The sequence below is a fragment of the Portunus trituberculatus genome, chromosome 50 (genome assembly GCF_017591435.1).
Source record: "Portunus trituberculatus isolate SZX2019 chromosome 50, ASM1759143v1, whole genome shotgun sequence".
NCBI lineage: Eukaryota > Metazoa > Arthropoda > Malacostraca > Decapoda > Portunidae > Portunus > Portunus trituberculatus.
The window spans coordinates 25,520,326-25,533,054 of record NC_059304.1 but is presented as its reverse complement, the minus strand read 5'-3'; the positions used below and the strand labels follow the sequence as shown (position 1 = coordinate 25,533,054).

The following is a 12,729-nucleotide window of genomic DNA, read 5'->3' as shown; positions in this document are numbered from 1 at the left end:
TAGTTAGAGAGTGACTATTGAGTTGAAGCCAGATGATGGAAAACTCAGAAAATTTGAGCTCGTGGGCACGAGAGCCCTTTCAATATGATGACGCCTACAAAGGCATCATGAAGCCCCAGTAACATATACAATGATGCCTATGTAGGCGTCATATTTCTATTCTGTTTCTTCTTCTATTGAGTTGTCCCATACTTTGTGCTGGTTACTAAGTAAAGACACCAGCATGTATGCTGTCCTTGAAATTCTCTTGCTCTTCCCACCATCCTGGTTCCCACCAATCACAAAAAATAAGCTACAGTATGCACCGCCTTCTTCCTGCCTTGTGTCTAAAATTAGGAAGTCTCTCTCTCTCTCTCTCTCTCTCTCTCTCTCTCTCTCTCTCTCTCTCTCAGACACTGATGCGCCAACACTATCATGTCTCGCCCACCTCTCTCTCTCTCTCTCTCTCTCTCTCTCTCTCTCTCTCTCTCTCTCTCTCTCTCTCTCTCTCTCTCTCTCTCTCTCACAGACACCAAGGTGCCAACACCACCACTCCTTGCCTATCTCTCTCTCTCTCTCTCTCTCTCTCTCTCTCTCTCTCACACACACACATACATTGCCTGTGATGACAAAGGAGTATTTGGCAGCTCTCTGACTGATGATAACATAGTTGAATTTGCTGATAATTTCTCAACATTCTTCCTCCTCTACACAATCATCTGCTTTCTCTATTTCTTTCCCCCTTGCCCTTTTCTTTATTTCCATTTTTTTTTTATTTCGCGTTGATGCAATTTACATTATGCAAAGCAGGTACATGTTGACTCGTCGTGTATGCTGCTTTGCTAATACGGGATACATTGAGGGCTTTCAGCTCATGAATCTCCTTATCCATTGCTGTAAACCAATCAGTGAGAGAGAGAGAGAGAGAGAGAGAGAGAGAGAGAGAGAGAGAGAGAGAGAGAGAGAGAGAGAGAGAGAGAGAGAGAGAGAGAGAGAGAGAGAGAGAGAGAGAGAGAGAGAGAGAGAGAGGAATGTGAGTGGTCAGGACTGGCAAAGGTCAGGATAGTTCAAGGAATAGCAAATGGTTCCAGTGAATCAGTGATAGGAAATGAATGAGGTTTGTTGAGCCTTTGCCTGGATTACTCCATCACTCCTTGAGGTTCACGTAAGACATTGTCATCAACCAGAGGGATTTCTTTTTACCTCAAAGGCTGCATTTATCCTCATGGATATTATATCAGTGGCTTCATTATTAGTTGTAGTAACAACAAAAAAATTTTTTAAAGTTATAATTCGATTCTGGGCACCGAATAAAGTGTGTAGTATATACAAACTTTCAAGCTGCCTTCTTTTACCAGTAAATAACTAAAAACTTTGAGAGTCAACATTCCAAGATAAATGCATTGATAATACCAGAATTTACAAGCATTCTCACGGCAATAACAGATTTTCAATTGGATAATTAGCTCTTAACATATTAGAGAAAACATTAAAATTTCTCCTAAAATTAATTTAAAGCTCCCGCATATATCAGCCAGGCAGCACGAAGGGGTTAAGTCATTATGCACATGGATGCAACATCCAGCTTTGGAGCAAACATGAGGATAGAGGAAGTAGGAGGGAACAGAGAAGGGGCTACTTTGTGTCTCACAACTCAAGGGGGCAGTCACAGCCTGCCCTCTAAAGACAACTCTCCAACTTCACTCAAAACTACATGAACTTCCCCACACACACACACCCTTCAATTAAAATTCAAAATAAAAAAATGGCAACTCCAAATCCAGCCTCGGAATGCCCTTCTTGGGAGGGGACCAGAAATGTCCCCAAGTTGGATTGCTCTGTTGACGGCGACCACAAATATCTTGACACCTTCCTCAACTTTTCCTACATTAACTTCTCCAACATTTGCAGTCTTAGATCTAATTTTCAATCTGTAGAACACCACCTCTCCTCTACTAAACCTTATCTTCTTTTCCTCACCGAGCTATCTCAGGCTCCTGACAGTTGCCTTTTCTCTGTTCTCTCCTACATTCTCTATCTCATTTTCAATCCAAAGCTGGATGTTGCGTCTATGTGCACAACAAATTAACTTGATCTCGTGCCCACGCTCTTGAATCTTCTGAGTTTTCCACCATCTGGCTTAGACTCAACATTCACTATCTAACTAAGTTTATCTGCGCTGTCTATCTCTCCCCTGACTCCTCCGACTATAGAAAATTCTTTGACTATTTAACTCACAAAGTGGAGCACATTCTGTCCCTCTACCCTTTCGCAGAGATCTCCATCCTTGGAGATTTCAATGTTCACCACCAGCTTTGGCTTTCTTCTTCTTTCATTGACCATCCTGGTGAACTAGCCTTCAACTTTGCTTTCCTCCATGACCTAGAGCAACTGATACAACACCCTACTCGTATTCCTGACCGTCTTGGAGACACGCCAAACATTCTTGATCCCTTCCTTACCTCTAATCTTTCTGCTTATACTGTTACCCTATCATCTCCATTGGGCTCCTCTGACCACAATCTTATTTCTGCATCTTGTCCTATTTCTCCAATCCCTCCTCAGGATCTCCCTAAGTGGATGTGCCTCTGGCATTTTGCCTTTACCAGTTGGAGGGACCTGAGGAGGTATTATGCTGATTTTTCTTGGAATGATTACTGTTTCTGTGTCAGAGACCAATCAATCTCTTTGTGCTAAATGCATAACAGAGGTGATAGTGTCAGGCATGGAGGCGTACATTCCTCATTCTTTCTCTCAACCTAAACCTTCTAAACCTTGGTTTAACACAGCCTGTTCTCATGCTATACATGTTAAAAAGATTGCCCACAAAAGGTACTTGAGCCTTCCATCTCCTGAATCTCACACACTTTATATTTTTGCACAGAATCATGCCAAGTCTGTTATTCAATTTGCCAAACACTCCTTCATAAATAGAAAATGTCAAAATCTTCCCAACTCAAACTCCCCTCATGACTTTTGGCATCTGGCTAAAAACATCTCCAATAACTTTACTTCCTCATCTTTCCATCCTTTATTTCATCCTGATGGCACCACTGCCATCTCTTCCGTCTTAAAAAAAAAAAGCTGAACTCTTCTCAAAAGCCTTTGCTAACGACTCCACCTTGGATGATTCTGGGTTTATTCCTCCACCTTCTCCTCCCTCTGACTATTTCACATCTTCAATCAAAATTCTTCGTAATGATGTTTTCCATGCCCTCGCTTGCCTAAACCCTCACAAGGGTTATGAACCTGATGGGGTCCCTACTATTATTCTCAAAAACTATGCTTCCATGCTTGCACTTTGTCTATCAACTTCTACCTTTCCTTCTTGCTGGAAGTTTGCCCACATTCAGCCTGTTCTTAAAAAGGGTGACCGTTCTAATCCCTCAAACTACTGTTCTATAGCTTTCATCTCTTGCTTGTCTAAAGATTTTTAATCTATCCTCAACAGGAAAACTCTTAAACATCTGTCACTTCACAATCTTCTATCTGATTGCTAGTATGGCTTCCATTAAGGTCACTCTAATGGTGATCTTCTGGCTATCCTTACTGAGTCTTGGTCATCCTCTTTTAGAGATTTTGGTGGAACTTTTGCTGTCGCATTAAAAATATCAAAAGCTTTTGATAGAGTTTGGCATAAAGCTTTGATTTCCAAACTGCCCTCCTCCAGTTTCTATCTTTCTCTCTGAAACTTTATCTCAAGTTTCCTTTCCAACCATTCTATTGCTGCTGTGATAGACAGCCACTGTTCTTCTCCTAAATCTATTAATAGTGGTGTTCCTCAGGGTTCTGTCCTGTCACCCACTCTCTTTCTATTATTCATTTATGACCTTCTTAACAAAACTTCTTACCCTATCCACTCATACACTGATGATACCACCCTACATCTTTCCACGTCCTTTCAGAGACAACCAATCCTTCAGGAAGTTAACAGATCACGCACGGACGCCACAGAATGACTGACTTCTGATCTTTCTAAGATTTTCAATTGGGGCAGAGAAAATCTAGTAGTCTTCAATGCCTCAAAAACTCAATTCCTCCATCTATCAACTCGACACAACCTTCCAGACAACTATTCCCTCTTCTTCAATGACACTCAACTGTTTTCATCCTCCACAATGAACATCCTTGGTCTGTCCTATACTCATAATCTTAACTGGAAACTTCACATCTCACCTCTTACTAAAACAGCTTCCACGAAGTTAGGCATTCTGAGGTGTCTCCGCCAGTTTTTCTCGCCCCTCCAACTGCTTACTCTGTACAAGGGCCATATCCGCCTCTGTATGGAGTACTCTTCGCATGTTTGGGGGGGATTCACTCACAGTTTTATTCGATAGGGTGGAATCAAAAGCTTTTCGTCTCATCAACTCCCCTCCTCTGACTGACTGTCTTCAGCCTCTTTCTCACCGCCAAAATGTTGCAACTCTTTCTATCTTTTATCGCTATTTTCATGCTAACATTCTACTGATCTTGCTAACTGCATGCCTCCCATCCTCCTGCAGCCTCGCTGCACAAGGCTTTCTTCTTCCTCTCATCCCTTTTCTGTCCAACTCTCTAACGCAAGAGTTAACCAGTACTCTCAATCATTCATACTTTTCACTGGTAAACTCTGGAACTCCCTGCCTGCTTCTGGATTTCTGTCTTCCTACGACTTCTTTTTAGAGAAAGGTGTCAAGACATTTGCTCCCTAATTTTGAGTAACCCTTCTTATCTTTTAGAGATCCAGCATCAAGTGGGCCTTTTATTTTTTTTTTTTACATTGTGTTGCCCTTGCTTGGCTGGCCTTCTCTCCTACATAAAAAAAAAAAAGTTGTCTCAGACAGCTGCATTTTGGTGAGAAAAAGACGAGGTTTAGCAGAGGAGAGGTGGTGTTCTACAGATTGAAAATTAAATCTAAGACCTTGAATGCTGCAGAAGTTAATGAAGAAAAAGTCAAGGGAGGTGTCAAGACATTTTGGGTTGCCACCAGAAGAGCAGTCCGAGGTTGGATTTTGGAATCGCCATATTGAATTTTGAATTTTAAGTGAAGGGTCTGTGTGTGGTAAGTGCATGTAGTTTAATGTGAAGATAGAGAGTTGTCTTTAGAGGGCAGGCTATGACTGCCCCCTTGAGTTGTGAGACACAAAGTGAAACATTCAGCGAGATCACAACTAACTTTAATGGAAAGTTCACAGCACCCCCTAAACTAGTGCTATTAGATCTCGCTGGGAGTAAATTATCATGAGTTGTGCAGTCTATGTCACTGTGAAGCATTTTGTAGTTAAATCTCCATACTGATCATATGATATAAAGTCACAGAAAAGTTTCAGAGCCTTTCCTACCCCTGTCTTTTATAAAAACAAAACAAAATAATGAAAAAAGAAGGTATATAAATATCTAGAAAGGTGTTAGTCTGACATTAAGTAACAAGCCGCCGTGGTACAGTGGAACCATGCATGCTTTGGGATCCGAGTGGTCTCCAAGCGCACGGGTTCGAATCCTGTCCACGGTCCGAGTGTAGGTTGGGCTTCCTCACTCGGGGCAACGGTTTCCTAGCGGGTGGGCTTTGAGATAGGGGGCACCCAAAAAGTATCCCCTTTAGCCCATAAATTCCCGTGAAAAGCCCACATGGTATGATATGGTATAAATAAGCAATGCCTCAGTGGTTGTACTTTGGTGTCTAAAATACTCTTGACCATAAGAAAAAAATCCATAGACATGAATTTTTCTAAATACATAGATAAACTTATTTCTTACCATTAATACTCAAAGAATAATTTGCGAAGGAAAATGTAGAGAAATGTCTTGGAAAGATGTATGTATATATATTTTGTAGTGGTACACACTTTCTTTGTGTCTGTGAGACTGACTCTAATAGCTAATACCAAAGGGAAAAGGACAACTATCAAAATGCAGGGAATTGAGAAGTCTATGCGGCAAAATGAGGAATGAGCTCTCGGTGAATACAGCTTACCAAAATAACCCACTACCATAGTATAGCCATCCTATCACCTATCTCTCAGCTGGTGCAGTTGGGGGTTGCCAAAAGGTTGCCAGATCTCAGCCAGATGTACTCTGTTACCAATGTAGTGAAAGAACTCTCACCCCAACCTCCCATTTTGAATTGTAAATATTAAGAGAGAGAGAGAGAGAGAGAGAGAGAGAGAGAGAGAGAGAGAGAGAGAGAGAGAGAGAGAGAGAGAGAGAGATGGGGGGACAGGATTACAGCAAAGAATGATAAAGCAATAATAAAGCACACACACACAGAAGTACTGTATGTTAAGATGCATATCAATAGAGTTAACAATCATCAGAGCATATGTGCCACCAAAAACAAATTCATGGACCAATCAAGAATATAAAGACATGATAGATGACACAATAAGGAGTCTGATAAGAGCCATTAAAGAAAGGAGAAAAGTGATATTAGTAGGAGATTTCAACTGTAAGGAAGTGGACTGGGAATATTATGAAAGTGGTATGGGGGAAGATGCCTGGGGAGAAAGATTCCTGAATATAATGATAGATAATATGATGGACCAACGACTAAAGGAAAACACAAGATTCAGAGGAAACAACGAGCCGGCGAGATTGGACCTAGTTTTTACAAGGGGTATACAAATGAACGATGATATAAGATACAAGTGCCCATTGGGAAAGAGTGATCATGTAATATCAGAAATTAATATAGAACAGGGAAAGGAAGATAGAGACAAATCATACAAAGGAGACTGATTAAATCACAGAAAGGCTGATATTGAGAACCTCAGGAACTATTTCAAAAATGTTAACTGGGAGGAGATGAAAAATCAAGAGAGGGTGCAAGAGAAATATAACTTATTTTTTTAAATATACAAAATAGGAGTCAGGGAATATGTCCCAAAATATAGACCTAAAGAAGAAGGAAAGAAAGATTGGTTTAACGCAAGGTGTGCTAGGGCAAAGGAGAAAAGAGATGGAACATGGAAAAGGTGGAGGAGAAATAGAAATCCAGTAAATAAGGAAAACTTCAAGGTAGCGAGAAATTAATATGTTAAGGTGAGGAAGGAAGAGGAAAGAAACTATGAAAAGAACATAGTTGAAAAATGTAAGGAGCAATCAAAATTGTTCTACAGATTCATAAATGGAAAAATAAGGCAAAAAAAAACAATAGAAAGGTTAAAAGGAGAGAATGGGATGGTAGAAGACCCAAAAAGTATGGCAGAACTGTTAAATAGTAAATTCCAGGAGGTCTTTACTAAGGAATCCAAATTTGAAAGGCCACAGGGTAATAGAGAGACTGTCTATATGAAAGAGATTAAAGTAACCATGCTTGAAATAAAAGAGATGATGAAGGAATTGGATGAAGAGAAGGCAATGGGACCGGATAAAGCATCAAGCAGAATACTGAAAGAATGTAGGGAAGAACTAGCAAGTCCTATATACATCATAAAATGCTCAATAGAAAATGGAACAGTACCAGTAGAATGGAAAAGAGCTGAGGTGGTTCCCATATATAAGAGCAGAAGGAAGGAAGAACCTTTAAATTACAGACCGGTATCACTAACTAGTGTAATATGCAAGATGTGTGAAAGAATAATAAAGAAACAATGGATCGAGTTCCTTGAAGACAACAAATTAATATCAAATAGGCAGTTTGGTTTTAGAAAAGGTTGGTCATGTGTAACAAATTTACTGAGTTTTTACTCTAGAATAGTTGAAAGAGTATAAGAGAGAGAGGGATGGGTTGACTGTATTTATTTAGATTTAAAAAAGGCATTTGATAAAGTGCCACATGCAAGATTACTGTGGAAGTTAGAGGAGAAGGGTGGCTTAAAGGGAAGCACATTGAGATGGATGGAAAATTATTTGAGGGGGAGAGAAATAAGGACAGTAGTTAAAGATATGAAGTCCAAATGGAAAGCAGTAGAAAGCGGAGTGCCACAGGGGTCAGTATTGGTGGCAATACTTTTTTTCATATATACAAATAACATGCCCGAAGGAGTGAACAGCTACATGAATCTGTTAGCAGACGATGCAAAATGCGAAACTGTGCAGAGTTATAAAGCAAAACAAGGATTGTGCAATACTGCAGGTAGACCTAAATAAGATCTGGAAATGGAGTAAGAAGTGGGAGATGGAATTCAATGTCGACAAAAGCTATGCCATGGAAATGGGAAAAAGTGAAAGACAACCAGTGGGAATCTATAAGATGGGAGATGGAGTAGAACTGGAGAAAGTAAAAAAGGAAAAGGACTTGGGAGTGACGATGGAAGAAAACAATCAACCAGTAAGCCATATAGATAGAATTTTTAGAGAGACATATAATTTGCTAAGGAATATTGGATTAGGATTTCACTATATGGACAAAGAAATGATGAAGAAATTGATAAGTACTATAATAAGACCCAGATTGGAATATGCAGGAGTTGTGTGGACTCCCCATAAAAAGAAACACATAAGGAAATTGGAGAGACTACAAAAAAAAAAAAAAAATGGCTACAAGAATTGTTCTAGAATTTGAAAGGATGACATATGAGGAGAGACTAATGGCTATGGATCTACCAACCCTGGAACAGAGAAGGGAGAGAGGGGATCTGATACAAGTTTATAAATTGATCAACAGAATGGATCAAGTGGATAATGAGAAACTGATCCTGAGAGAAGAACATGACATTTGAAGCATAAGATTGCACAGTAAAAAACTGAGGAAGAGAAGATATCTGAGAGATGTTAAAAAATATAGTTTCCCGCAAAGATGTGTTGAGACTTGGAACAGTTTGAGTGAAGAAGTGGTGTCAGCAACGAGTGTGCATAGTTTTAAAGAAAAATTGGATAAGTGTAGATATGGAGATGGGGCCACATGAGCATAATGCCCAGGCCCTGTAAAACTACAACTAAGTAAATACATACAGAGAGAGAGAGAGAGAGAGAGAGAGAGAGAGAGAGAGAGAATCTATCATATACACACACCACACGTCCTAATAGTGTAAGAGAGAGTTATTTCGCTGCATTAGCAACAGTGAACATCTGGCGACCGCTGGCAACCGCAACCCGTGCAGCGGAGAGGTAGGTGACGGGATGTCTATACTATGGTAGAGCCCTAAATAATACCCGAACATGATCAGCACAGGATCACAGCACTCAAGCTTTCCATGTATACTTTCCTTTCAATCTAGAGAGAAATCACCACGGAGAATTGTGGATTTGTATTGTGTCACTTACTCGGCTGAACCAAATCCATATAGACTTTTCAGTGAGGACGGCGAAGAGGACCCTGTCTCTGTTACACACGATGGCCTTCACCTGGCCATGGGCAGCTCCCCCGGGCACACGCAGGCGCCTCGGCAGCCCCAGAGGGTAGTACATGGCTCCGTCACCTCTCCTCACTCCATGATAACATTTAATCCTAATACAACTGCTTCCAGTCTTGGTTCACGCGGCCATTGTTTTGACGTCCCATAAGTACTCGAATCCAACAAACCACAGACCTGCCATTTGGGCCTTTCAAAACAAAACACTACCAAATGATATGGCACACTGATTCTCTAAGGGATTCAGAATCTTTATACTGGATACCTTCCGTGACAGAGGAATTCAAGTTTTCTATAGTTCACTTCTATGCTGCATAGGACAGTTGCTATTATGCATTTTTATTATGCGGAATAGATATCTGAAACCAAAAGAAAAAAAACATATCAGTAATCATTATGACAGGCAAATATTCGTTCATCTGCTCCCAATATTTTTTTTGTTATAAAGATTCTACCGGTAAGTTTGCAACATTCAGTAAAATTGATAATATAAACTTAAAGAAATGGCGCCATTCAGACTGTTGAATATATATATATATATATATATATATATATATATATATATATATATATATATATATATATATATATATATATATATATATATATATATATATATATATATATATATATATATATATATATATATATATATATATTTGGGTCTTCTTGCAGTATTTCACAATCCTCTTTTTGCTTTATAACTCTGCACAGTTTCGTATCATCTGCAAACAGATTTATGTAGCTGTTCACTCCTTCTGGCATGTCGTTAACATTAATGAGGAAAAGTATTGGTGCCAATACTGATCCTTGTGGCACTCCGCTTTCTACTGCTCTCAACTTGGACTTCATATCTGTAACTACCGTCCTTATTTCTCTCCCCCTCAAATAATTTTCTATCCATCTCAATGTGCTGCCTTTTAAGCCACCCTTCTCCTGTAACTTCCATAGTAATCTTGCATGTGGCACTTTGTCAAACGCCTTTTTTAAATCCAAATAAATATAGTCAACCCATCCCTCTCTCTCTCTCTCTCTCTCTCTCTCTCTCTCTCTCTCTCTCTTGTACTCCATCAACTATTCTAGAATAGAAACTCAATAAATTAGTTACACACGACCGTCTTTTCCTAAAACCAAATTGGCTATTTGATATTAATTTGTTGTCTTCAAGGAACTCAATCCATTGTTTTTTTTTATTATTCTTTTACACATCTTGCATATTACACTAGTTAGTGATACCGGTCTGTAATTTAAAGGTTCTTCCTTCCTTCCACTCTTATATATGGGAACCACCTCAGCTCTTTTCCATTCTACTGGTAGTGTTCCATTTTCTATTGAGCATTTTATGATGTTGTATATAGGACTTGCTAGTTCTTCCCTACATTCTTTCAGTATTCCGCCTGAGACTTCATCTGGTCCCATTGCCTTGTCTTCATCCAGTTCCTTCATTAATTCTTTTATTTCAAGCTTGGTTACTTTAATCTCTTTCATATAGACAGTCTCTCTATTACCCTGTGGCCTTTCAAATTTGGATTCCTTAGTAAAGACCTCCTGGAATTTATTATTTAATAGTTTTGCCATACTTTTTGGATCTTCCACCATCCCGTTCTCTCCTTTTAACCTTTCTATTGTTTCTTTTTGTCTAATTTTTCCATTTATGAATCCATAGAACAATTTTGGTTGCTCCTTAAATTTTTCGACAATGTCCTTTTCAAAGTTCTTTTCCTCTTCCTTCCTCACCTTAACATATTCATTTCTTGCTGCCTTGAAGTTTTCCTTATTTGTTGGATTTCTATTTCTCCTCTATCTTTTCCTTGCTCCATCTCTTTTCTCCTTTGCCCTAGCACACCTTGCGTTAAACCAATCTTTCTTTCCTTCTTCCTTAGGTCTATATTTTGGGACATATTCCCTGACTCCTGTTTTATATATTTCCAAAAATAAGTTATACTTCTCTTGCATCATCTCTGAGTTTTCCATCTCCTCCCAGTTTACGTTTTTAAAATAGTTCTTGAGATTCTCAATATCAGCCTTTCTGTAATTTAATCGGTCTCCTTTGTATGAATCGTCTCTATCTTCCTTTCCCTCTTCTATATCCATTTCTAATATTACATGGTCACTCTTTCCCAATGGGCACTTATATCTTATATCATCATTCATTTGTATACCCTTGTAAAAACTAGGTCCAATCTCGCCGGCTCGTCGTTTCCTCTGAATCTTGTGCATTCCTTTACTCTCTGGTCCATCATATTGTCTATCATTAGGTTTAAGAATCTTTCTCCCCAGGCTTCTTCCCCCATACCACTTTCATAAATTTTCCCAGTCCACTTCTTTACAGTTGAAATCTCCTACTAATATAACTTTTTTCCTTTCTTTAACGATTCTCGTTAGACTCCTTATTGTGTCATCTATCATGTCTCTATATTCTTGATTGGTCCATGAATTTGTTTTTGGTGGCATATATGTTACAATGATTGTTAACTCTTTTTTATTAATATGCATCTTAACATACAATACTTCTGCTTTTCCTTCCCCACATTCCACTTGGTTTACCACTATCTCCTTCCTTAACATTATCATGACTCCTCCTCCTCCTTTACCTTCTCTGTCTCTTCTCCATACATTATACCTATTATCCAAGACTATTTTGATTGCCTCATTTAGTTCTGTTTCAGCCAGGCATACAATATCTGGATTTTCTTTCCTTATGTAATCTCTTAATTCTAATTTACTTGATAAAACCCCGTCTATGTTCGTATACATCATTTTAGTCTTTTGCCTTTATCATTTTTAGTTAAACTTGTTCCACTTTTTCTCTTCCTTCTCGTTTATATACCATTTCCTTATCCTGTCTCCTAGAATTCTCCAAAAAAATGCCTTTTTCCTCTTCTGACCTTTCATTATTTTTTTCCTTACTGCTGCTGCCAGTTCGTTGTATCTCTTCCTTTCTTCCTCATTTCTATTTTTCTTTATATAGATATCCTTGCAGCCTTCTGTTTCTCTAAGTTTTGTTGTTCTATATGATATTTCTTCTGTTGCTGCTTGTGATTTTAGTAATATTTTAATTGGTCTCTTTTTCCTTCTTGATATGGTCCCATTCTGTTTATTTCTTCTACTTCATCTTCCAAGTTCTGCCTATCTTCGTCATTTAGATTCTTCAGTAAGTCTTTGACTGATTTCATTTCTTCTTTTTCTCTTTTTGGTCTATATTTTATATTTTCTTCTTTTATTCCAAATACGACTATACACTCTTCTTTTTTTTCTGTAATTTCTCTAACTAGATTTTCTCTTGTCTTGAGGACTCCTACTATTTTGTTTGTCATATTTTCTTCTTTTTTTTTTTTAGTTGTTCTTGAATCACCTCCTGAAAATCAGCCTTATCTTTCTTATCTTGGACTCTCCATGCTTGTACTTCTTTTTTAATCACGTTCTGTACTCTTTCCTCTTCCTTGTTTACTAGATCTTTCAGCTTCTCCTTTTCTTT

The 12,729-nt window shown here is 38.7% G+C and overlaps 1 protein-coding gene across 3 annotated transcripts in view; it reads right to left on the bottom strand.

Moving 5' to 3' along the window:
- The window catches only part of LOC123500100 (guanine nucleotide exchange factor subunit Rich-like), a 303,302-nt gene extending 293,886 nt beyond the window's left edge, over nt 1-9,416 (bottom strand). For all 3 annotated transcript variants that reach the window (XR_006673172.1, XM_045248758.1, XM_045248759.1), the window contains exon 1: nt 9,163-9,416. Coding sequence is in view for 2 of the 3 variants with exons in the window: in XM_045248758.1 (XP_045104693.1) it covers nt 9,163-9,306 (144 nt within the window). In the remaining variant the exon portion in view is untranslated. The remainder of the gene's footprint in view (nt 1-9,162) is intronic.
- Between the last annotated feature and the right edge of the window lie 3,313 nt (nt 9,417-12,729).